This window comes from Lupinus angustifolius, chromosome LG12 (genome assembly GCF_001865875.1).
Source record: "Lupinus angustifolius cultivar Tanjil chromosome LG12, LupAngTanjil_v1.0, whole genome shotgun sequence".
Lineage (NCBI taxonomy): Eukaryota > Viridiplantae > Streptophyta > Magnoliopsida > Fabales > Fabaceae > Lupinus > Lupinus angustifolius.
Window position 1 is genome coordinate 16529312 of NC_032020.1, and position 25435 is coordinate 16554746.

A 25435-nucleotide genomic window follows, 5' to 3' on the forward strand; every position below is an offset into this window, starting at 1 on the left:
GAGTATGCATTATATTTAATCGAGTCTAGGATCGGGTTTAAAGGCGTACACGTCGCTATTTAGGGTCGGGTTAGCTTCAGGTTTAGGAAATTATGGCCGGGTCTGAGTTCAAAAAAGTGACCCAAGCAATATTTAGGATCGGGTAAGAACAAGTTTTAACCCGGGCCATGCTCACCCGTAAATACTATACATCAGGTTGGTAATATAATGGATGAGCAGAAATGTATCAATCTGTAATATAAAGGTTTTCATTGGCAAATCACCGGTGTCCATTCATTCCATAGCAGTGTCAAGAAAACAGAGTTTGTGACTTTAATGAGAGAAGGAATAAAACAATCTTAAATGCATATTTTCCTGTTGATTCATCATTAGTCCCCTGCAGAGGAAAAATATACATAACAGGATGCAGGAATGTTTAGAGCAAATAAATTATGTTGCAGGAATTATTCTTAAATACATCAGACTTTCATAATATAAAGATTATTAATAGTGGAGACTCCAAGTATCAAAGTTCAAAACGACACAAACAATACAATCAGAGGTGTGATGTTGGTTCTTTCTTAATTCCACTTGATTTGTTGAGGAAAGGGTAATCTGTAAAGCCAATAACAGGATCTGCAGTGTAAAAAGTTTCCCTATTATACTTATTAAGAGGTGCATCAAGCTTGAACCTATGGACCAAGTCTGGATTGGAGATAAAAAGACGACCATAGGAAACCAAGTCGGTATCGCCTTGAGCTATATCTTCGGTACCAAGCTTTTTAGTGAAACCTCCACTGGACATGAATGTTCCCTGATAAGCTTTTCTTAGTGTCCTCACCAACTTAGCTTCCTCTGCTTCAGTGCCAGGTTTGCCTGACTCAGTTTTCTCATAAGCTGTAAAACGAGGTTGAGTAACATGTAGATAAGTGAGTTTTCTACCTAGCTTGTTTTGCAAATTGTTGAGTCTCTCAATCACTGCTAAGCCTAGTTCAAGTGGATTAGAGTCCGTTGCATCAAGGTGATCAATTGCTGGTGAGATTCTAACAGCAACGCGTCCTGCTCCAATAGCTGAAACAACAGCTTCTACCACTTGCAATAAGAACCTGCTCCGGTTTGTGAGTGATCCACCATATTCATCTGTTCGATCATTGATCCCATCTTTCAAGAACTGATCAATGAGATACCCATGTGCCGAATGAATCTCGATTCCATCAAAACCTGTGTAATGCTTCATGTCATCAGTCATATTGATAGGAACAAAAGTAACTCTAATACACATTTAGGAAGGTGTTTCCTGAACTTCAAAATAGGAATACCATATTGTTCTTTTTAATGCAATTTATAAATTCGTGTACAAAGAAGATAAAAATAAGCTGAGATAAAGAAATATGTATACTGTATACAGTTTCCAGTAGGAATGTCAGAAAACTTAGACAGGACTCAGGATTATATAACCTGCTCGAATTGCATTAATTGCTGATTGGCGATAATGCTCCACTATTTCTAGTATCTCAGAAGAGCTGAGTCGCCGAGGCTCTGGGTATGTGCCGTGCGATCCATCAGGCAAGAGAACTCTCCACTTATCTGACAAGGGTTTGCTGGTGGATGAAATGGGTGCAGCCCCATGAGGCTGATACACTATTTCACAATAAGTGAAGTCAATGCCTAGCTTTCAAGTAAATATAACAAAACCAGACTCTTCCATGGAGACATTATTACCTGAATGGGAAGCACGACCAACATGCCAGAGTTGACAGAAGAAAATGCCGCCTTTGGCATGCACTGCATCCACTACATTTCTCCATGCCTCCACCTGTTCTTCTGAATATATCCCTGGTACATGAGGAAACCTGCATCAAACAAGTCACTTTTAAAAGATACCCAGTCACACCACTACCATACTCACTCATCTTTTTTTGTTTCCTACAGATATCCTCGCACTAGAGGCAATACTGTCCGAGCTGAGAACATCCACCGGTATGTGGACTAACTCTTTCGGCGATTATTTCTTTCATCCACATGTAGCATCTGATATGTAACTTCTACGCCCATAAATCATAATTAACTCAAGAAAAAGCAACCCAGTCGGACACAAAAATCTTTGATACTGGTACTGTGTAAAACCAGGCTTTGCTAATATCAATAAACTGAAATTTACAATAATCATAGAAGCAATCTGCAGTAATATATTTGGAAAAATCAAGTTTTGTGCTTTGCTAGAACAACTTTGTTGAAAGAGCAATATTAGCAAATTAGTTTTCCTTTAAACAACAAAGCTCAGATTGTTTTCCTCTCTATCTCCTCTTGTGAAAAACAATGCAGCTAAGCTTGCCTTCATGCATCCATTTGGCAGTTTCTACCATGTGATTTTAAAAGAAAATAATAGAAATAAAATACTTCAGAATGATAGAATAGACTTCTGATATAGTTCTCAAGCTTAACTCACAAAACAAACTTTTTTTTGTTTCACACATTTAACATTATCGAGCCGGAACATCACAGTTATGTGAGGCTAACTCTCACAGCACCAGTATTTTTTTCATCCGTAATATTCGAACCTCAGACTTTATTTAAAGAGAATTAAATATATATCATTTGAACAAATACGTTGGTTTACAAAACAAAATTTGATTAAAGAGAGACAATTACCGTGTTTTGTTATGGGTGGAGAATAAGGATATAAAAATGTATTATAATAAAAAGTTGCACAAGGCCAGAGTGCTTGATTTTAAGATTGTTCATAACAACATTCTTACTCTGTCTTCACCATGTTGTTCTTATTTCTTGGAGAAAGGAAAGTGTTTTTCTTCACTCGTGGTTGTGGAAAGTGAGGATAGATACATGTCGTGAGAAAAAAGTAATTGTTTTGAGACCCAAATAAGAATAAGAGTGATATCATTGTGAAAAAAAGTAGATGTTTCTTATTTTATGAGGAGTTATAATAAAATAATATCAGAGATGCTCTAATCAATCAAATTGGAATAAGAACAAGCTTCCACGTGGAAAATTTTCAACCACAGAACGCACTGTTTGACAATTGAATTTCCTCAAGAATAAAAGAATTCGCTTACAATAAAGTGAATTTAAAATATTATTTAATTGTAAATTTTGTAATAAACATCTAAAATTTATATCTGAATAAATGCATATGAAATAAGTATAGTGTATAGTGTATAGTGCATATTATGGACTGACCCAGAAGAAGTAGGAGAGATCGAAGTTCCTTCACTGATTAGAAATCCACCATGTGTTGATCTTTGAGAATAATACTCAGCATGTGCTTCTTGTGGAATCCCATTCAACGCTCTACACCTTGTCATTGGAGCAAGCACTACCCTGCATGTAAAGTAAAAATATGTCACTCAAATTTCATATTTCTTTATTATGACTCTTCATCACTTATTTTTGCATGTAAAGTAAATTGATTTATGTAAAAGCATGGATGATTTATGAATACAAGACATAAAAGCGTGATTGTAAGAAAATGAAGGGAAAAAGTGTGACCTGTGAGAAAGGTTGAAATTTCCCAGCTTGTAAGGAGTAAAGAGGGTGTTACTGTTACCTCCTCCTTGTGTTTGATTCTCTGTCTCTGCCATTTTCCCTTTCTCGGATTCAACTTAATAATTTCAAAAACTGAATTAAAGATGAGAAGAAATGTAGCAGAGGGTCAAATCTTATTTATAGAAAAAAATGTCGGTTTTCTTGTTTAAGGAGACAAACTCAATTCATATTTGTCAAGTGAGAATAACCTTGTCTTAGATGATTTTCATATTTGGTGATACTGTTTTTCTTTTTCTTTTGTTTCCCTTCACAACTTTATGTTAATTGGATCTCCTAAGTTATTAGGGTGGCTAGAATTTATGAAGGTTTATTAGTTATTTCTCATGGCTCGATTTTTTTTTCCTTTAATTAATATTCTTAATAATTTTTAAGTTATTTAAATATTTATTTATTCTGTTAGTGGTAGCAATTTAATTTTATATAATATATTACTATAAGTATTTATTCAGTAATGAAGAGTCCAAGATTAAACAAGGATTGCAACACGGAGCAAAAAAAAAAGTTTTCACGATTATAATCTTAAGTTTTTTAATAAAAAATTACAAATTAAAAATATTTCATTTCTTTTTATATTTCAGCAGTGGAGTGAAGCGGAACTCATGACAACTAGGATATAATATTTTTTTAAAAGAGTGAGTGGAGTATTATAAATAAAAAATAGTATCCTTATAATTTCTATAAAAATATTCCCTTAAATACCGGCATGCAGACAGTTTAATTTACATTTTTTCTTCTTCTAGCAACGTGCAAATCAAAGTTTAACAAATATTACATTTTAGTTTACATTTTTTCTTCTTCTAGCAACGTGCAATTGTGCAAATCAAAATTTAACAAATATTTGTAGGTTGGCTGAGTTGTGCCTGAGGAGTCTTCTAGATTCCAACAAACTCAATCATCCAAATATTACAAAACGTGCTCAATTTGATTAGGAAAATTATTTTGTTGAGTAAATTGGTATCTTCTTTTTTTCCTTTCAATATTTATTATTTTGTTTATGTTGTCCATGTTGATTATTTTTTCTAGTTTTTGAGCGTGCTAGGGTTCCTTAATTGATGGTTAAAAACCATTTCATGTGAAGGCTCATAAATCACCAAATTGAGTTTTATTATTTCAACATATTATACATATTATTAGGACTACTTCAATTTAAAAGAATCCAGTCATCTTACAACCATGTTAACTCCAATATGTTTGATTCACTTGGCTAGATCTGTAAAGTTGCACCAGTTAATGATTTAAACAAATATCAACTTGTTGTTGAATATGGTCAATGTGTACACATGCTTTCTTTTCTTTTATGTTTTTATAAACATCTCATATGTCTACCTCTAATAACTATGAATCATCTTCATTAATAGAGAGACAAGTCATTAAAAAACAAAAGAAATTTAATATATAATAACATATCTATCCTTATAAGTATAATAAAATAACATATTCATCATAAAAAATATGAAGAAAATTGAAGTATTTACTTCTCAAACACCAATACCCATTAAAGTGCTGAAATCATCTAAAGTTCAATAAATGAGAGTTTTATATATTTTTAATTTATTTTATTTAAAAACAATTTAAATTTTGGACCATTAAACCATTTTGATATGGGAGATGATGAGGATTCCATTACAAGTAGGTGGGAAAGTGAGTGTTTGCCTGACATTTGTTTATCATGGATTTGCAATGATGCTAGGCATCAGCTATGGGAGAAAATAATCCAAGAGGGTCCAATGAACATCACAACTACAAAATACAAGTCATAAATAGTTTGGCCACTCCCATCATTTTCATGCACTTGCCTCATCCTTTTATTTTTATCTCCAAGTCCCAAACCTTCACAGAATTCAACAATATTATTAGTGAGAAGATAAGCATTATTGTTACATTTTAGTAAGAAACCAATGATTTTGAGAGTGTATGATTATCTTTCTAACAAATATCGTTTGTAAAAATTAAATCATTGATATTTTTGTTGTTTGGAGATCTAATAATATCTTACACTATTAGATTAATATTTATTGGTAAGCAATATTGTTATTGTTCCAAAAGAATATTTTTATGATTCTTTTGGTATCTACAAAGATAGCATATTTATTTATTATGATAGCATGCATTTAATTAGATTGGAAGGTGAATCATTAGTTGAAATATTTGGATGGCAAAATGGGCTTGACCCGACGGGCCAGCCCGTTTCGATAAATGTTTTTAGCGGGTTGTACTGGGGTTTTAGCCCAAAAGCTCGTATTCAACCCGTTTTGGAAGTCCGTTTTTTAGACGAATTATGGAGGGTCAGGCTAGCCCAGTGGACCAACATTAAGATTAAAGTTTACTTGTCTATCATATTGTTCATTACAATTAAGATTAAACTTTTGCAATTTTAATTTATTTGTGGATGCTTAAGCATATAATTCTTCTTTCTCTTTGTAAAATGATCATTTAATATCTCATTATGTACTTATCTATTATCTTCACTCTTATCCAATTATTGTACTTGTTATCAGATAAAGGTGGAGTTTCACTAACAATTATGGGTGTTTGAATCAAATTTAAACATTTAATTAATTGAAATGGAAAATTGGAAACTCAAATAGGACTGCTGGTTTTGATTCATTTTGGAAAATTAATTGAATTCGATTGCATTTCAGTTTATATTTTTAATGTAGTCGAATTAAATTAAATCGAGTAATATATATACTTTATTGTGATTGATTTATAATATAATAGTTTTGATACTTATACACTTTTTAAAACTATGAGTTATAAGCTCTATTTGTGAACTAGGAGTCTAAAAGTTTAAGACTATTGTGGTTTATTGTTTAGAATTTACAAGTTTTGTACTAATGCAATATGTTATTATGAGATTAAGTCTTTTGTTTGTGATTTTTTGTTGTAAAGGACGTTTATGAATTGTTTGATTTATTTATTTTTGTCTAGAGCTTTAATGTGTGTTTTGAAAAAAACAAAACGGGCCAGCCTGCCGGCCTACCAGCCCTACCGAATATGGGTCGGGCTGGCATTTTGAGACCTTTTAACAATAAGGGTCGGGCCAGTCCATATTATGACAGGCCAAAGGCGGGCCAGGCTAGACCTGGCTGGCCCATATTGCCACCCCTATGAAATATGCGTAACTTGGTATAGTTTAAAGTATAAACATTATTTTATTGAATAACAAAATAATAATAATAATATGAAAATTCAATCAAGGAAAAAAATACAAATGAAACTTTTATGTGTTGAAACCACAGTTTGACCAAAGGAAATACATGGTGAGAATATAAAATGCCGGAGTGAAGGTTCAAAGTCTTTATTTAATATTACTCATTCAACCAAAAAGGTTGAACATAATCAATAAACAACAGAATTTTTCAAACCTGATATCAAATTTTAAAACATGTTTTATGCACACAAAAAAAAAAAAACAAATGCAAATCCCATTTCAAAAAACACTACCCATTAGTTCACACAAGTACATTTGATTTTCCAAATTTATTCTCATAAAAGTTTGGATTGATTATAATATAAAAAGGATAATTCGGCTTTTCAATTTGACACAATCAAAATTGGTTTTATTTAGAAAAAATATTTTATAATTATTATAAATTTGTGAAATATGAGAGTTTAATAGGTATATGGGGTATTGTAAAGTTTGTCACTATATTTTAAACTAATCCATCTATATATGCTTTTATTTTAAATTTGTTAATGATATTTAATGGATAAATAATACACCAATGATATCTACAGGATCAATGTACATGTTTTTATAGTATAATTAAATATATTTTTAATCATATGAATAATGAACTGATTAGTTTTTTTTAGAGAAATTAAAGATATGATATTTAACCTATTATAATATTTAAATATATAATAAAGACTTATTTGAAAATGATATTTGTTTGAGTATAAACTGAATCAGAATGTTATATTTATTATTTATTATTTTAAATTTTTTATTTTATCCATATATTAATATATGATTAGTTTAGGACAATCAATAAGACAATGTTAGAATAGAGACATGTGATTCCCATATAAAGTAATTACTAATTAGGGACGTAATGCATTTGAATAGTATTAGCTTTTGTACCAAAGAATTGAACGGACTACGTCCTCTTGAGATTCGTGCATTTAGACGCAAACAGCTACACTCTTTCCCACTGGTCCCTTTTTACTCATCATCATAAGCTAATGGTCACTATAAATACTTAATAATACAAATATATAATCCAATTCACTAATTAATTGTATAAACACATAATAATATGAAACATCATACATGATAATGGATCACATATTCTCTATCATTAATTATATATTTTGTTACCCATTATAGTGAAAAAACACTTCATTGAGTGACACATGTTTTAGAATAGCTCCCCATAATAATAATAGAGAAAAATAATGTATGTAGTGACATTGTAAGAGTTTTTTATACTATTATTATATCATTTGTCATTTATTTTCAATAATCATTGACTCATAAATAAAACTAATACAAATGAGTAACAAATGATGCATTAATTATATATAAATTTTTACATTATCAATACACAGATTTTACCATCATAATAATAAAAATCTACAATGTTAACTATATAAATTAATGGACATTACTATAAAAATAATGAAATGGATTAGAGCCATTGATTGGATGCACATGTTACCGATTAAAGAGAAGAGAATCTTGAAAGGATGGCGATATGTTTTTCCCAAGTATGTCGATATATTGTAAATATTTGATATATATATACATTGATAGTACAAATATTTTTTATATCGTCAGCAAATTATTCACCATTGATTTATTAACTATCATTGATTGTCAAAACAAAAATAATACAAATCAATGATGGATGATATGTTTACAATATAAAAACTTGACATTATCAATATACAGATTTAAGTCATATTATAACTAGTTTGGAACCACCATATAGTCTTGCATGGAAAAGGAAGGAACTATGTGTAATATATGATAGACTCTGTGACTTGGAAGTGAGACAGAGGCAGTAAAGTAATAAGCACAAACAAAATAAGGCCTGCAAAGAAACACTTAACAATTTCCCACATTATTATATTTCCTTCTTTTTCACTTCCAACAATAATTTCCTTATCTAATAAATTATTCTAATTATAATATACATTTCATTTCATTCACATGGAAGGGTAAACTGTTTGAACAAGTTGGTAAGTTTAGTTTAGTTTAGTTTAATTAAGCTTAAATAATAACAATTCCTCTATCCCTGTGCTAGACCCAACAGCTTTTTTGCCTCAACTATCTATCATTCTATACTTTTCTCTCATTCCCTTTATTTTCATATCAGGTTACTTTCTCTTTTCTTTTTTTATATGTGAATTTCACTGCATCCAATTTCAGCTCTTTGCATGCCCAATTCAATTTCTATTTTTACCTGTTTTTGTTATATTTTATTTATAATCAGAACGATCAAAGTTTCTTTCTTTTTTTGGGTGTTTGGATGATGGTTGTTGGGGTACTACAACTTACTATGATCTGCTTCAATTCAATTGAAATGTTCTTTTTCTTTATTTGGGTTGTGTTTCATTCAATTGGTGCATGATTTTAGCTGGCTCTGTTTTTTCAGCAAGAGTAACAGACAGAGCAGAAAGAACATGAAACAAAACATACTGATGCATCTTTTGAAGAATTATGAGTGTAAAATCGGATATTATTTTTCCTTGAGCAAAAAAGGACGAATTTTATTCTCTGCATACTTAAGCTTCTTTGTTGTGTGAAAGCTGTTACTGATTCACTGTTTATATCTTTGGATGAGAGACATGGGAAAATGGGAAATGAGTGTTATTTGTTCGATATTCAGTGACTGGGTTTATTTACTAATGCTAGTGAGAAAGTAGCTTTTTAATAGCACTTTGGATCAGTTTAATACCAGGATTTTAATAATAGATTGACATGAAAAACAAGTATATCTGAAGTTCTGCCATAAAATGGCATTGAAATATTATAATTACTGCTTGAGAGTTTCAAATTTTGTTTGCTTATCAGTATACTTGTCTGTGGCCATAACTATGCTCCATGTTTCATTATTCACAATAATTAAGAATGGATATGAGATTTAATGTAGCTTTAGTTCTGTCTGTTCTTTTATTTGAATTATTGTTACATACATGAAATTGTTATTTATCCGAGTCGTAATTTATAATGTTTAGGTAAGAACAAATGACTGAAGATGATAAGGAGAAAGGTTCAGGTAGCCCAAGTTGGGGTGCTTTATTATTTAAGCAGACAACCGAGGATGTAGCTAGAGCAGTTGCTGCTAATTCTCCAAATCCATCGGTGATATATTCATCCAAAGATGATAGTGGTGGTAGTCAATTTCAAAGACTGCAGCATCAAGTTACGAATATGATAAAAGGCTTTTCACGCCCAACAGATGTTAATACAAATTACAATCCAGAAATCCTGACTAGTTTGAAGCGTCAATGGGCTGCAAACTTTCAGTTGCAGCACATGGTATGGTACAATAGTGTGATTTAGTGTACCAGTATTGCACGTTCCTTCTAGTCGTTTGAGTGTGAACTATAAACAAAGCTTAAGCTACTTGTTAATGTAGGATCTTAGGCACTTGGTTTTGAATGCTTCCTCTTCCTTGTATTTCTTCTAGGAGTTGAGGTCTAATGTGTTTTACTTATTTGAACTTTCAGCTAAACTGTTGTACCTGTTCTCCCGTTACTTCAATCTGCATGTCATTATCAATTTTTAGGATTTGTATCTTTTTCTTGCGCCACTGCGCAAGTTCATGAGCTAAATTGTCCTTTATTGTTCTCATATACTCTCCCATTTATTTGAGTTCACAGGACCATAAGTCATGGAAGGAGCCCTCACGGCTGTTTGAGAGCATGGTGGTTGTTGGACTTCATCCTAATTGTGATGTTCATGCACTGCAAAGGCAATATGTTGATAAAAAGTTTGAAGGCTCTGGCAAATTTAGAAGTGCACTTGGTTATCAAAATCAATCTCGTATAGGACCCAATATCAATATTGAACCTCAGGTTGTGATCTTTGCTAACAAAGGTTGAATTGTTATAATTAATATTCTTTTTCATGGAAACAACTTCTTTGCTTGCAAGGATAAGGTTATGCACTAGGTTGCCCTAACTAATATTCTTATTGTCAATGTTAATTGTACTTGTGTCGAATGTATTCGCATTACAATTTTACTAATATGACCACTAGAAACTTTATTGATTACAGTCTTTAAATTGGATTTAGATTCAAATATATCACTATCATTAACACTGGATATTAATTATTTTCAGGTCTTATTTGTTTACCCTCCAGAAAAACGGTTGCCTCTTAAATACAAGGATCTTCTTTCTTTCTGCTTCCCAGGAGGCTTGGAGGTTAGGTGTATGCTAAATGAAAATTTCTCTTCTCCCCTATCTTATATCACCAGATTCACCACCACCATCATTAACATTATCTAAATAGGTAAAGATGAAAACAGAAATTGGAAATGGGAAAAAAATGCCAATGAGCTTGTTGCTCAACTGGCACTGAACCCATCTCTAAGGACTAGGGTGTGAGTGTGACGATGATTTTGGAGATTCAACCTTCTACTTGGGGTAGTATAAATGGCAACAGTAGGGTGGAAATAGGATGAGCAATAAAATTGTGCAATGAATCAGATCATGTCTGTTTACCTAGACTAGGTACCCACTGTTTATAAAGTATACTAGCTGAAAAAATCAGAGTGACCAATATCGACCTTAGTTCATGTATTTAAATTATTGGGATCAATAGAATCATCTATGTGTCTGCCTTGTCTTGAGTTCTTTTTAATTCATAATCATATCCAATTAACTTTTGCAGAGCTTTTGAGTAGGTGTTTTCTTATCACTTTTTTCCTTGGATGTAATTTTAGGTTCGTGCTGTGGAGAGAACCCCTTCCATGAGCGAGTTGAATGAAATTCTTTTTGGGCAGGTAATTTATGCAATGTTATAATTCCAATAATATTAATTTATGATTTTATTAATTAATATTTGAATGATGTGATTATAGCTTTCCCTCCCATTTTAAGTGAATTACCAGTTATTAATTAATTCACGGAATTGATGTATCCATCTTTGTCAGTCTGGTTACCCTGCATCTACAACTTCGTTGTTTATAGATCTGGTATGATAATGTTGGAAACTTGGACAAAGGAATGTAGTTCTAGGCTTCTAGCACATCGCTTCTTTCTTGAAGTTGTTTGCATGATGATATCATATTGCAGTTATTTAAAACCGAAGACGGTATATAGTTATCAATCAGTCTTTCAAATCCATGTTTCCTAGCCCACAGACACATGTTTCAGATTCTGGTTCCTGAGACATTTATGCTTTTAATCAAGGAAGGTTATCTTCTGCAGGCTCAGTAACCGCCTGTTACAATGGATAACTAACAATCTGGGGTTTTGCCGCTTTTAAAGAGAATTATATTAACTATATCAGATATTTGTCATCAATTTTTTATTTACTTCTAAGTGTTGCCAACCTTCTCAATTTGGTACAGTTGGAGGGATATCTAATCTGTTAAATACTGAGAACTTGCGGCCATTTTTATATTGCAGGAACACCTTAAACAAAGAGATATGTCATTTGTATTCAGGTTACAGGTATCTGAAGTAATCTTGTTATTTTGTTGCCTGCTTTGACTCCCCCTATCTATAGTTGTGCATTCTTTGGAAGAGTGGATTCAGAAAGTAAATGGTTGATGCATTTGGACTAGAGCCTAGTTTTTTTTAAATGTGCAGAGCTCTAGTGTGGGGACTGGGAAAGACTAGGGTATATATACTAAGAGCAGTCAAGTAGACCTAGAGCAGTTCTCATAGAGCCTAGTTTTTACTTCATATGCATCAACAATTTCCTTTCTTATTTTGTCCCGAATGCACTCTACCAGACAATGCTTTATTTGTATTTTATTTTTTGTATTAAGCTAACAATGTCACTTTTCCTTTTAATTTCACAGGGTGCTGATAATTCTGTACTTTACGGGTGTTGTGTCTTAGTTGAAGAACTAGTGCACAGACCCTCTGGGTTGCTCTCTCTGGTTTCTGATAAGCAGCCATCTTACTCTTCTTTGAGGCGCCAAATATTTACCACACAGAGATGTTACTGCATTCTTTCGAGGCTTCCATTTTTTGAATTGCACTTTAGTGTATTAAATAGGTAGGTATTTATTATCCAGAGTCGTCTGATGGGAAGTGAGATATAGAAGATATTTGATTTTTGTGTGCATTTAATGCATTAAATGTTGAAAGGACATCTCAAGTAATTTTCTGATCTGAGAGGGTTTAATGGGATTAATCTTTAGTACTTTAAGAAACCTTCTATATATGATAGTATTTGTGAAATTGCATTGTCTGTGTGATCAACTAAGCATACTAATATGAAGATTTTTCTGTTTGAAGTGGAGACCGATGTATGGAAGATTTGCATTTTTCTCATATTAATGCATCCTGAAAGTAAATAGCAGTTAAAGATTGCAAAATAAGCAATTTTAAGAGACAGTCAGCTTAAGTACTTGCATACTTGGGCAGAATACATGTCCACATGCACTCACACACATACCAACAGAGGTTACTGCAGGGAATAAACTGGTTTGTTGATGTCCAAAGGTTGGATAAAACAAATAATAGATGGGTCGAAAGTAACTGAATATTATACAAACTTTATGTGAAAGAGTAGTCAACAAATATAGTAAGGAGCTTTATCTGTTTTTGTTATTTCTTTTGCCCTTAATCTACGAACTTCAAATGTTTAAAGGTTATTTTAGACTTTTTTTGGGGCTTGATGAAGAAGTTTTTTACATCGGAAAATTAAGGTCAATATATTCTGGAAATTGAAGTGAAATATTTTTCTCATTTTACTTTTTTCTTGTGGCTAACAAGATGGCATACTGCATGTTATCTGTCTATTTCGATGAAATCATTTGAATTATGGATAATATATGCTTACACATTATATTCTTATGCATGAAACATAGAATTGTTTACTATCTAGCATATGATAGTTTTTTTACTCATCTTATTGTGCTAATATCTCTGTAGCATCTTCACACAAGAAAGGCTAGAGCGGTTGACAAAAGGTGCTGGAGATTTAAATTTAGAATTTTTTGAAGGTAACTACGAGGGAGAAAATTCAGAAGACAATTTCGAGAGTAAGTTGTTTAGTGATGGAGCAGTAGAAGACAGATTGGATAAAAATCCAAGAGTTTCTCAATCATTCTTAGGAAGTTCCACCGCGGAAAACATTGTGAGTGATGCTCACCAAGAGCACCAAATGGTTACTTATGACATTGTTGTTCCTACCGATCCTGAAACTAATAGGGCAACAGCTGAAGAAGAATCTGGCCCTACAAATTCTGAGGATATTGATCAGTATGGAGGTGCTTTTGCAACCTATAAAATATCAGAAGATAGACATTTACCCAATGCTATTTTCCCCCTCCTGCGCTATTCCCAGTATGAAAGCTCTGAATCTTCCTGCAGGTGCATGGCTGTGAAGCTTAGTTGTTCTGTTAAGAAATGTAGTATATTAGTATATATTGGTTCAATTCTAGTGTGTTCACTCTATTTTCTCCCTAGTAGATAGTTTGTTTGATCTTTTGTTGGAGTGAAATGCTCATATATTTGAAATTTTGAACTCAAGGGTTGCTTCCATGGACTCTATTGCATGCGTTCCGAAGTTTCTTTTTTGGGAGTCTCTTTGGTAGATGTGCAGAGGGATTAAAGTACTCTCTTCAAATAATGTCTTTGCATTGCTTTTTTATATTTTACTTTATCTATCATATGGTTGTTTTATCAACAGAGAATAGCTTATTCTCCTGTCTTCTCTTTGTATTCTTTATTTCTTTCTTTTAATTATTCTTCATTTATCTAAAAAAATTGTGTTTTCGTGTGTAATTTTCTTTTAGAGGACTATATTTTGTTGCCCCTTTCTTCTATGTGATTCATCTTAAACATATGATCTGCTTTATGCAGTTTCCAAGGCTCTCCTTGTGAAGATGGAAATTTTAGGAGTGATGTTGATGATAATGAGACTGAAGATGCATCTTTCTCTGGCCAAGAGGATTTAAATGACTTACATGATATTCTTAACTGGGCTAAGGTTTGTAGCTTTAAATGCACTTGGAGCTGTTCTTGTCTGGTCTTTTGTGATGATATTTTATATCTGATGGTACTTTACCAATTCCCAGGAAAATAACCATGGTCAACTACAGATTATAAGCGAGTATTACCATTTAAATTGCCCTGCTAGAGGCTCAACCCTTACATTTCATCCTTTGGACCACCTGCATCCCTTGGAATATCATAGATTAGCTGAGACAGTACAACGTTTTGGGGGTTCAACAGTTGATTTGAAATCTTTCAGTACTGGTCTGGAAATAGCCAATGTATGCTGACATAACTTTTGATTTGAAGAAATTTCGTTCATTCGGATTTAGATTTTCAAGATTTTTGTCTTCTGTTTGTTAGTCATATGTTCATGGTAATTACTGTACTTTATTATTTATTCCTCACAGGCACATAATGCTCTTCTGACAGAAGAGGCAACTTCGTTATCTATATGGGCCGTGGCATGCATATGTGGCACCTTGAGACTTGAAAATGTATGTTTTATGCTTTGGTCTTTGATTAGTGAAATATTTAGGCACAGGGCATATTCTACATTTTTTCTTCTTTTCTTTCATATTTTTATTTGGAGGGGTAGCATGATGGCTGATCTTGCCATTTCTGAAGTCTGAAAAAGCTGAAATTTTGTACTCAGTCTTGATTATAAGTTAGATATGTTATTTTTGGAGACATCACTTTGTTAATGTCTATGAATATTTAAACTGAAGATCTGATATTAAGTATATGTTGGTTACTTCAACTGTGGCCAAATTAAGGGCAAAATTATGCATCTTGGGTTTGTGAGTTTAATGTGGCAGTTTTCTCCACAAGTTGCAATTCAGTGATCCAACTTTAACAGTTTTATAATGCTTGTATAAGAGTTTCTTTTAACTGATTGTGTGTCCATTCTGCACCATGCAGGTGTTAACATTCTTTGCAGGAGTTTTGTTAGAGAAGCAGATAGTTGTTGTATGTTCTAATTTGGTATGTCATGTACCTCAAACGTTAATTATTTATTTTACAAAAAAGATAGATAATATTATAATAATATAATAATAATTATGATGATGTACCATGTGCTATAGTTATATTGATATCAAATTATCTGAGCTATTGTTTGTAATTTTTTTTTTCCTTTGGCAATATTAATGTCCCTTATTGATAGGTCCCTGCTCTATTAGGTACATTTATATTGGTATTTTAGTTTCTCTCATTGTTGTGTTGGCCTTGCTTATGTGCTTACGCATATGTGATCAGCCATTGCTGCTTATTTTTAATAAGTCATGTTCATCATCTGCAACTCTTACACCACTATTTTTATCCACTAGTTTTATGATCGAATCACTTTCATCATGAAATATAAATGTCTATACTTGTCTTGGTAAATATGACAACTATGCTTCACCGTCCATCTTTGGGAATATGATTTGATGAATTTAACTGCAAAAATATTTCACTATTCATCATAGTCCATTTTAGTTTTTCTGCCTTGGCTTGTTTATATATAATTTTAAATTTTCTTTACGTCCAGGGAATCTTATCTGCTTTAGTTTTATCGGTTATTCCGCTAATCAGGCCTTACCAATGGCAAAGCCTGCTGATGCCGGTTTGATTTCTTCCCTTTTAATTGTTAAAGTGAATATTATTTTTACAGTTAATCTCTATTTCCCTTTTCCACCTTACGGTATTTGATGAGAACATGATTTTCCAGGTTTTACCAAATGACATGCTTGAGTTTTTGGATGCACCTGTCCCTTTTGTAGTGAGTATTTGGTTCCTCTTGCTTTCTGTGTTAATAATATTTTCTGGCTGCTGAAGTCAGGCATTTTGGATTATTTTGTTCTTTTAAATACATGCTTAGTACTTGCCCCTGCACACGTCGTATTTTCGCTTTAGGCATTAATAATGAATATATTTCTTTGGAGTGGTAAAATATTTTATATTACCTTTCATATGTTGGAAGATAAAGTTTTCTGTTTGCTACTGGAGTAAAAAAAGGTGGCCTAGTGCACGAAACTCCCACTTAGTGGGGTCTGGGCATGGTAGATGTATGCAACCTTACTCCCACAAACAGAAAGAGTGTTTCCGGTATTTGAACCTGTGACCTTATGGTCACTAGGCAACAACCTTATTCGAGTCTTTAGTTTTATATTTGGTTTGAGGTTCAACTGTTTTTAATTTAACCCTTAAATTGATAATACCATTCCTGATGTCTGACTGCTGGCAAAATTAATTCTTTAGGTTGGTATAAAGAAAAAGAACAGTGAAGTTCAGTTGAAGTTAACCAATGTTATTCTGGTTGATGCCAATAGAAACCAGGTGTGTAATGTTTTGCTTGCAATTTTTCAATGCTAAAAAATGAACTATTTCCTCTGACAATTAACTGACCATTTGTGTGAATGACATTTTTTTTCTTCAATTACTGAAATGTTATGGCTTCAAATGAAGGATAATATCAATCTATGTATCGTTGATTTTTTGTAGTACTTGCATTGTTTTTTCCATTTACTTGTGTAAAATACATTCAGGATTCAACTAATTAGTTGGGTTAAAGATTAATCATCTCCTGAATTCCTAATGATTTGTTGCAAGTTTGGATAACACAGAAAGAACTCCTTTCTAATTGTTATGTTGTGTATTTCTAGATTCTGAGACTACTCGACATTTATTTTTACACCGGACAACTGTTAGATATTTATGATACATTGTGAGTACAAATGAGATTAGCCATACTTTTATCCTCCCCAGAGGAGGATGGTGGTTTAGCTCCTACAATTATTTGATTTTCGTGTGGTTATCTGCTAATTTGTTGTTTGACTGTCTCTGTATGGTATCTTCGAGTAGCACAGACACATGGTTTCTTATCATAGTGCTATTATGTTGCAATAGGTGAAGTCACCAACAATACCACAACTGCCAAGACAAAAAGAGCTAGTCTCTTCTTTACGTTCTTATCATGCAACACTTGTAGGGGAAAGTTACTTGGGTAGAAAAAGGCCAGTATATGAATGCACCGAAGTGCAGGTGTGCCATTCTTAATGATCTCATCATTATCCACTTCTTGCTCTTATTATCAGCTTTTGGTATCTTCATTATTACATAAGTCAGTCATGCTTGGGTGCACTAATATCAAGTTTTTCATGAGCTATTTTGTACAAAGTAGTTATTCAGTCTTCTGGAAGTTCATTATAGTTTGCATCCTCAGAAAAATTGTTGTAGATTTTCTGGTTTGTCATTGTTGTTTCCACGTCGAACTGTTAACTAACACGTCTCCATGTTTTAGTCTGTTATTCTCATGAGTGTTAGTTTGTCCTACAGACTGAAGCTGCGAAGGGGTTCCTTTCAGTGTTAAGATCATACTTGGATTCTCTTTGCTGTAATATCCGTTCTCACACAATTACCAATGTACAGTCCAATGACGACAAGGTCTCTATTTTTGTCTCCATGCATTATCTTATACCTATTACATTCACATACTTGGGACATAATCCCCCCCCCCCATAATAGCAATTATTTATCATGTGATTAACAACCTCTATGCCTGTGGGGATAAGGTTGGGCCACCTTTTTATTTATTTATTATGCTGTTAATTCCTGTTATGGAGTGGTGAATTTGCAAATGTCTTTTTTAAGTCAGTACCTAATTCTTCGATCTTAGAAACGCCACAGTCCTTTCATGGTCAAATTGTTTCTAATAACTACATTATTTGGGGATAACTTGTTACCTATTTTTTCAATTTCTGTGATATTAGTAACACTGGCTCCTACTATATATCTCAAGGCAATTAGACATGGTTAGATGTGCACCTTAGGTTATGTGTTGTATGCTATAGTTTAAACCTTGATGGAAATGATGCCTAGATGTTTGAATTTGCCTTTTGTTTGAGTGAAATTAATGAGGTGATTTTATTATTAGTTCAGTAAACAAAATTACATAAATAAATAGGAGTGTATTATGTTATACTTAAAAAAAATAACTGAAAGGCATGCCTTGATGTCTGTCACCATTTATATGCATTGACTTGCACTGCAAATTGCATATTTTAATGAATATTATGATCTGAGATGATGGCTTGTACCTTCAGGTATCCTTGCTTTTAAAGGAGAGTTTCATCGACTCATTCCCTTACCGTGATCGATCTTTTATGAAGGTTTATTTCTTAAGCTTACATCATTCTTTATGTTAACTATGGGAACAATTTTTTCTCCTATTTGCTTGTAAGTTTTAAATTATCATAATCGACTCACAAAATATTTCTGCTTTTTGTTATTCAGTCCCAAAATCTAGTTTTCAATCCTGGAATTGTTACATGATTTTTAGATGACAAGCACTTCTACATTAATAGACTTTTTTCTGTTCTGGTATTGTATTCTGACCACCAATGCTGATTTTTCTTCTTTGTTGCCTTGTGCTGAACAGCTTTTCGTGGATACACAGCTCTTTTCTGTACATACAGATCTTATTCTCTCCTTCTTCCAGAAGGAATAGTGCTGCCATACAACACTTTCTGGGAATGTTGTGGCTCTGTTTCAAGCTTGAACTCAAGTTCAGTGTTATATTCCCATATTGGGAGAGAATTTTTTCCTTGACGTCTTTATCCGAGTTGCCCCCGGCCCTTCTTCTCCTTGAGGCTTTCTGCAGCACCTGTAAACAAAAAGTTCAATGATATATAGCTTAGTATTATAGTTTTTCTATAGGGTTTCATATAAAATGTAAATATAGCAAACCTTATTTATGCTCTTAAGTTTGTATTAGAAAAATGCTACCTATATTATTCTTATTGGAAGCAGGATTTGGGATCAATGGCATCATGGTCCTGATTGGATTATCAATAATTTGTTTAAATAATTTAATTTGATGCAGGTTGTTTATGTAAGTCCATTCCAGATAAACCTTGTGTTTGTTCGTTGAAACAAAAACAAATAACATAGCAAACATGAAAGTATGTGTTTTTTAAGGGAATTCAATAGCTTCTGTTGATGTTTGTATCATTGTTGTATACCTACCCAATGAGTACTTGTGATTTGAGTCTGAGGAAAAGATTGCAAAATTGGGATGATGAGGAAAGGCGTCACATCTAGTTCTTGGGATTCTTTAAAAATATATGTAAAAAGGTAAACCCCTTTGGAATATTTTCTTTTACTCTTAACAGCTTGTCCAAACCTTCAAATTACTGCGTTATGTAGGGCATAATCCTTGCAAATAATCATATAACAAGTTATTTTTTAGTCTTGAGAAGGTGGGTCTAGATGTACAGAAGCTAGTGAGGAGTGTTCTAGTTTTGCCTGAGAGATGATTGAACGTGTTGGAATGGGTACCTAAAAATGTTCTCCGACATGATGTGTACTTTAGAACTGGGATGTAAATCAAGGTAAGTGCAAAAGTCATGCATTCAAATTCAACTTATGTTCAATGAAACTCAATATGCACTTCTCCAAATATTTTGAGGCTATAATATATTTGCCTCCATTGGCATTACAGAAAGATACAAAATGTGAGAGAATTTAATGTCAACTATGGTTACCAAATATAAAGGTGTGTGGCATGCTACTAGACCACAAGCTCTTTGTTTTGATAAAGTGGAACAAATAATGGAAAGAGTACAAATGTTGCTTCCAGCCTTGCACCTTTCTCTCATTAATAAAGGTACAAGGATTTTTTAGGCAACTGAGTCTGCTACGGCAAGGGAGATAAAAACTGTTCCAAGGAACCCCCACATGTACATAACATAAAATGCAAATATAGCTCCTAAGGTTTTAATGCAACCAAACAGCATAAATAATCATGCCACTCTCTCTCTCTCTCTCTCTCTCTCTCATTTTACTAATATGGCTCTTTTGGTTGACCAGCTTTAGTTTCTTTGAATTGAAACGTTATGTCTTCATACCTTCTTGTTTTGCTAAGACTATGCTCACATTATCTGCACTGTTTTCTTAGGCATTGTTCAAATATATGTTGGACTACTAAACTATAACAGTTGGGAATGAGTTGAGATAAGCTGAGTTTAATTAGCTAAAATCTTGTTTTACTCAAATTCAGTTTGATAAGAAAGAAGTTTTTAATAGCTCAAGCCAATGAGCCAACTTAGTACTATATCAGAATTAGTACTTGGATTAGCTAAGTGGCCTAACTTTAATAGAATGTGCAACTTCTTTTTGAATGGAACTAGCAAAAGGACAACAAAAAGTAGTCCCTGTTAAATAAATGTTCATAATTCATGCATCTGCACTTTTTTTTTTTACTTTAACAAATATCTAACATGTATGGCTATGAAACTGCCCATGAGGACAAGTGGTGTTCAAATTTTTTTCCTTTTAGAAAAATTAAAACCCTTAACAATACAGTTAAGTTTTGTTTAAGGATATAATCCACTTTCATTTTGATAAGTACAAAAGGAAAAAAATTACAAGGCAAAGAATCTGAATTTATGAGACCCACCCTGTGACTTTAGAGTCATTTGTGTGCATCTATCATTTTCTACATTTCCAAAATGGAAAAAAGGGTCAAATAGTAAGTGGGGAGGGTGGGGTTCTGACTCTCTGAGGTAAAGGAACAGAAAAAGTAAATAGGTCAGTAGTAGTAAAAGCTGAAACCGTACAATCTTCTCAGACAAGCATTTGCTTCAGATACCAACTCTTCAGAATACTATAGTATACAATAATACCAATAATAACTATTTCCTCTTTTGTATTTAGTACCCCTTTTCTTTCTCTCTCCTCTTAGTTTATGGATTTCAGTAAAGATGTCAGAGACAAGGGGTGCCAGAAAGACAGGTTATTTGCAGAAGCAGAAGCAGGTAGCAACAGAGAAGTGTGCAGTCACAACCATAGCAGCAAAAGAGAGATAGAGAGAGAAAGAGATAGTGCTTTGGTATGCAGCACTGTAATAATCAGAACCATTACTTGTTTATCAATGTACAGAAGATTCTGTAGCTCAATGGTCCCTGAAATAAATATACCTACTCTACTCCTCCCAGGCTTATAAACTAAAATAACCTACCATAATCACTACACTCTCTTCTCCTTTTCACTGCACTCAACAAGTTCTGTTTCATTTGTTGTTGTTTCTCCTGTTTTTCTCTCTTTTTGGTTGATGATGAATAGAAGGAACAAGTTCCCATTTACCCCATCTCAGTGGCAAGAGCTTGAACATCAAGCTCTTATCTACAAGTACATTGCTTCAGGTATTTCCATTCCACCTGATCTAATCTTCAGTATCAAAAGAAGCTACTTGGATTCTCCTATCTCTTCAAGGCTTTTGCCTCACCACCCTCAACACTGTAAGTCAATATTAACTCCTATTTCAGTAGTATTGCTAAATAGTGACTACAATACTGTTTAAGGAATAAAAAAACAAAACTAAAAACTTTACTTCTTAATACATTAACAACACTAGATTAGAAAAACTATTTAGCATTTTTTTTGGTTATTCTTGACTGAAAAGTTGGAGTCACAAAAAGGTTTTTTTTTTGGGTGAGTGCAGTTCGGTGGAACTATTTGCCAATGGGTTTGGGAAGAAAAATAGACCCAGAGCCAGGTAGGTGCAGAAGAACAGATGGGAAAAAATGGAGGTGCTCAAAAGAGGCATACCCAGATTCTAAGTACTGTGAGAGACACATGCATAGGGGCAAAAACCGTTCAAGAAAGCCTGTGGAAGTTTTAAAAACTACAAACAACACTTATGCTTCTTCAACTTCAACAACACCCTCTTCAATCTTATCAATAACCAAAAACAACCCTGCATTAGCCCCAACAACAGCTCAGAACATTTTCCACCACCACCCTCATCAACATTCTTCTTCTTCATATGGTTCTCATCTTCAGCAACACTCTTTCCTCTACCACCACCCTCCACCTTCAAGACCCTCTTCTACTGGTTTGTATTTTCAAGACAACAACAGTGCTTCCTTGTTTCTTGACAATGCTTCTTGCTCTCAGAATAACACTGACTCTAGGTAACACCAGCCTCAAACTCAAGTGCTTAATATATATATATTTTTATTGTATTTGTCAGTGTTACTCTACTTCTTTATTTGTTGAAAAAGGAACAGGTATGTTTATGGACAGAAAGAAGAGGTAGATGAACATGCTTTCTTCAATGAACCATCTGGGAATATGAGAAGCTTCTCTGCTTCTTCTATTGATGATTCTTGGAACCTCACACCACTTAGTATAAACTCCCCATCCTCTTCAAAACAGAGGAACTTCTCTGGTTTAACCAATAATGACAATGAATACTCTTACTTGCAACTTCAGAGTCTCAGTGACAACTCAAAACAACAACCAAAGCAAGATCAGGGTTTCTATAATGATATCAAGTGTGAAAAATTCATGAAACTTGGTGACAAAGAAGAACCACCTCAGCAGAAAACTGTTCATCGTTTCTTTGATGAATGGCCACCTAAAAGTAGAGGTACATGGCTTGATTTGGATGATAAATCTTCAACAACTCAACTTTCAATCTCTATTCCAACTTCTCATGATTTTGGAACTTTCAGTTCCAGAAACCAACGAGGTAATGAAAAGAAACTCCCTATCCATTTTGATATTGTTCTAATTTCTATTCCTTAAAATGATAATATATTCTCTATTTTCTATAACATATGATTTTGTTTTGCAGATGGTTGATTTTAGCTTTCAGTAAAGGGTTCCTCTAGTAGCTGAAATTAAGGTCAATAATGTACTTATTGCATGGTGGAGTTCATAACTTCATATTTTGTGTTATCTCCTTTTAATTGCACCATTTTTTTTTCCATATTTAGCAATACTTCTATGGAGGGATTCAATGTCTGGTGCTGTGTTTGTATGATATTTTGCTTTCATGGTTCTGTTCTTTGTTCTACCAAACATAGTTTGAGTTAACATTAGATGAACATATCTGTATTTGTTCATTAATCCTTCTCTGCTCTTGTTAATTAGCAAATTTGTCATTTTTGAACACCAGAACTAAACCAAATGGAAATTCATTCATTGCTAATTATTAATAAAAAAGCATATATTACTTAATAAGGGAAACACCCTTGACTAAGAAACAAGGTTTGGCCGAAGTGATTTTCTCATCACTAATATTTATTTATTTCATTTGATTAATATATTTTATCACCTGGATAGAACTGAAACTTGATGATAAGCTCAGAAAAAATAGAAAAAATAATGTGTTTGTTTCAACCAAAATAACATTGACATCATTTTATAAAGAAACACTTAGATAGCATGGTATTTAATTTTTCTATTTGTGGAAGATAGGATAGCATTTAGTTACATTCATTTATGCAGTACAATCTTGTAGAGGAGTGTAGTCATGTTTGGAGTGTGTACAAAAGTTAAATATAGTAACCCTTTATTATGAATGGATGAATGAAAATAATCTTAAAAGAAATGTGGTTCCTTGTATCTAATGCTTTACCAAATTTCAATCAAATATCCTTAGGATATTGCATGAATATATGTTCACTGCTACACTCGTACAAACGTGCGATGAAAATGACATGACCTGAGTTCAGTTCTTTGAATCAGTACATGCATCGTGCAGTTCGTGTCAATTTTATTGAAAGGAGGAAGAAAATTAAAGAAAAACCAATCCTGAACAAAAGTCAGTCAAAACTTACGCTACACCTTCTCTTGCTTTAATATATATGATGAGTAAGCGAATTTATTTTCTGTATTATTCTCTTATAAAACTAGTTAACTATAATTTATGCACTAGGTGATGTGTCACAAAATATCACTACTTTGTAATACAAGGTTTTTTTCTTACATGGGAAAGAATAGAACAAAATATATTTTGTTTATGACATTTTTTATGAAACAGTTGAACAAATAAGTAGAAAATTAAGGTTGCTAACGTGAACTGTTGGGATGGAAGTCAAAAAATAAGTAGAAAGGTCCGAAAAAACAAACAAGTAATGCTTGAATTAATTATATCTCCTAAGTGTCTTGTGAATAAATATTTATACTATTATTATATTATACTATACAAAAATATAGTTCATTGTATAAGGTTTTTGCTTAATAAGGTCTAAGGAAAGTAGATGGATGTAATCATATGTGATTTCTCATCAACTATGAGTCATAACAAAAATATTTATCTAACCCATTTATTAGTAATTTGTACAATTATCTATGAAGGTTGTTTTTATTTTTAAAAACTAATTATCTCGTATAAACTTAACAACCATAAGTCGAGAGAGAAAAAACTACCACCTTAAGTCTTGAATCAATTCTAATTATTCTAGAATCCTGAATTTACCTTATTGTTTCTCAATCTCTAAAAGAATCCTAGATCACTAAATCCAATATCATAGTAAAATCTCCTTTTATCTCAGCAATGTTTAAAAATCCCTGGTACCAAAATCCATAAATAAAACTTTTGCAGATACTAGAATCACTTCAAAGCCCATGTATTTTCATGTGATTGGTTGAGTCTCTGTTTTCCAAAAATATTCACAAACTCACGTTGACTCATAAAAACGTAACTAGTAAATGAGGAAAAAAAATGTATGCACCTAAAATTTACAAAATATCACTATATATTATTTATGTTAATTATTACTTTTTACTAATACTTTAAAAAATAATACAGATGAGTAATGACGTATTTAATATATATAAATTATTTATACTGTCATTTCATAAATATTACATTTTTAGTAAATTAACCCAATCCGCCATAATATATGTGGTAGACACCTTAATCTATGGTATCCTTTAGATTAACAATCGTATTTGGGATTTATAAAAAAATATTTACATTACTCGT

At 32.7% G+C, this 25435-nt stretch overlaps 3 protein-coding genes across 7 annotated transcripts; 2 read left to right on the forward strand and 1 right to left on the reverse strand.

The window, feature by feature from the left end:
- Positions 337 to 3687, reverse strand: LOC109362521 (12-oxophytodienoate reductase 3-like). The gene is made up of 5 exons (XM_019608356.1): positions 3487 to 3687; positions 3178 to 3318; positions 1702 to 1832; positions 1438 to 1620; positions 337 to 1200 (listed from the first exon to the last, which is right to left on the reverse strand). Exons 1-5 carry the CDS (start codon positions 3576 to 3578, stop codon positions 536 to 538), a joined length of 1212 nt encoding a protein of 403 aa, XP_019463901.1. The 5' UTR covers positions 3579 to 3687; the 3' UTR covers positions 337 to 535.
- Positions 8709 to 19498, forward strand: LOC109362520. Of its 3 annotated transcripts, none has more exons than XM_019608355.1 (19): positions 8709 to 8730; positions 9730 to 10033; positions 10378 to 10572; positions 10840 to 10923; positions 11445 to 11504; positions 12133 to 12177; positions 12531 to 12730; positions 13612 to 14052; positions 14545 to 14671; positions 14760 to 14957; positions 15087 to 15173; positions 15598 to 15660; positions 16208 to 16282; positions 16388 to 16438; positions 16918 to 16995; positions 17566 to 17700; positions 17995 to 18102; positions 18762 to 18827; positions 19097 to 19498. In XM_019608355.1, exons 2-19 carry the CDS (start codon positions 9740 to 9742, stop codon positions 19163 to 19165), a joined length of 2376 nt encoding a protein of 791 aa, XP_019463900.1. In that variant the 5' UTR covers positions 8709 to 8730; positions 9730 to 9739; the 3' UTR covers positions 19166 to 19498. The 3 variants fall into 3 exon arrangements, with proteins under 3 accessions (XP_019463900.1, XP_019463897.1, XP_019463899.1); XM_019608352.1 differs by lacking the exon at positions 8709 to 8730 and adding an exon at positions 8769 to 8867; XM_019608354.1 differs by lacking the exon at positions 8709 to 8730 and adding an exon at positions 8785 to 8861 and having other exon boundaries at positions 9727 to 10033.
- LOC109362872 (growth-regulating factor 6-like) lies at positions 21248 to 23591 on the forward strand. 3 transcript variants are annotated; one of them, XM_019608939.1, is made up of 5 exons: positions 21253 to 21956; positions 22160 to 22380; positions 22489 to 22631; positions 22722 to 23191; positions 23297 to 23591. In XM_019608939.1, exons 1-5 carry the CDS (start codon positions 21770 to 21772, stop codon positions 23302 to 23304), a joined length of 1029 nt encoding a protein of 342 aa, XP_019464484.1. In that variant the 5' UTR covers positions 21253 to 21769; the 3' UTR covers positions 23305 to 23591. The 3 variants fall into 3 exon arrangements, with proteins under 3 accessions (XP_019464482.1, XP_019464483.1, XP_019464484.1); XM_019608937.1 differs by having other exon boundaries at positions 21248 to 21956; positions 22160 to 22631; XM_019608938.1 differs by having other exon boundaries at positions 21248 to 21956; positions 22160 to 22631; positions 22728 to 23191.

Bases quoted from the DNA above. Each gene is read 5' to 3' on its own strand.
- LOC109362521 (XM_019608356.1), bottom strand. From the start codon at position 3,578: ATGGCAGAGACAGAGAATCAAACACAAGGAGGAGGTAACAGTAACACC. The intron at 1,833-3,177 runs GTCAGTCCATAA...TGTTTGATGCAG, and splicing joins ATCTCTCCTACTTCTTCTGG to GTTTCCTCATGTACCAGGGA. The intron at 1,201-1,437 runs GTTATATAATCC...AGCATTACACAG, and splicing joins AATTAATGCAATTCGAGCAG to GTTTTGATGGAATCGAGATT.
- LOC109362520 (XM_019608355.1), top strand. From the start codon at position 9,740: ATGACTGAAGATGATAAGGAGAAAGGTTCAGGTAGCCCAAGTTGGGGT. The intron at 15,174-15,597 runs GTATGTTTTATG...TGCACCATGCAG, and splicing joins GCACCTTGAGACTTGAAAAT to GTGTTAACATTCTTTGCAGG. The intron at 17,701-17,994 runs GTGTGCCATTCT...TTTGTCCTACAG, and splicing joins ATGAATGCACCGAAGTGCAG to ACTGAAGCTGCGAAGGGGTT.
- LOC109362872 (XM_019608937.1), top strand. From the start codon at position 21,770: ATGATGAATAGAAGGAACAAGTTCCCATTTACCCCATCTCAGTGGCAA. The intron at 21,957-22,159 runs GTAAGTCAATAT...GGGTGAGTGCAG, and splicing joins GCCTCACCACCCTCAACACT to TTCGGTGGAACTATTTGCCA. The intron at 22,632-22,721 runs GTAACACCAGCC...TTGTTGAAAAAG, and splicing joins CAGAATAACACTGACTCTAG to GAACAGGTATGTTTATGGAC.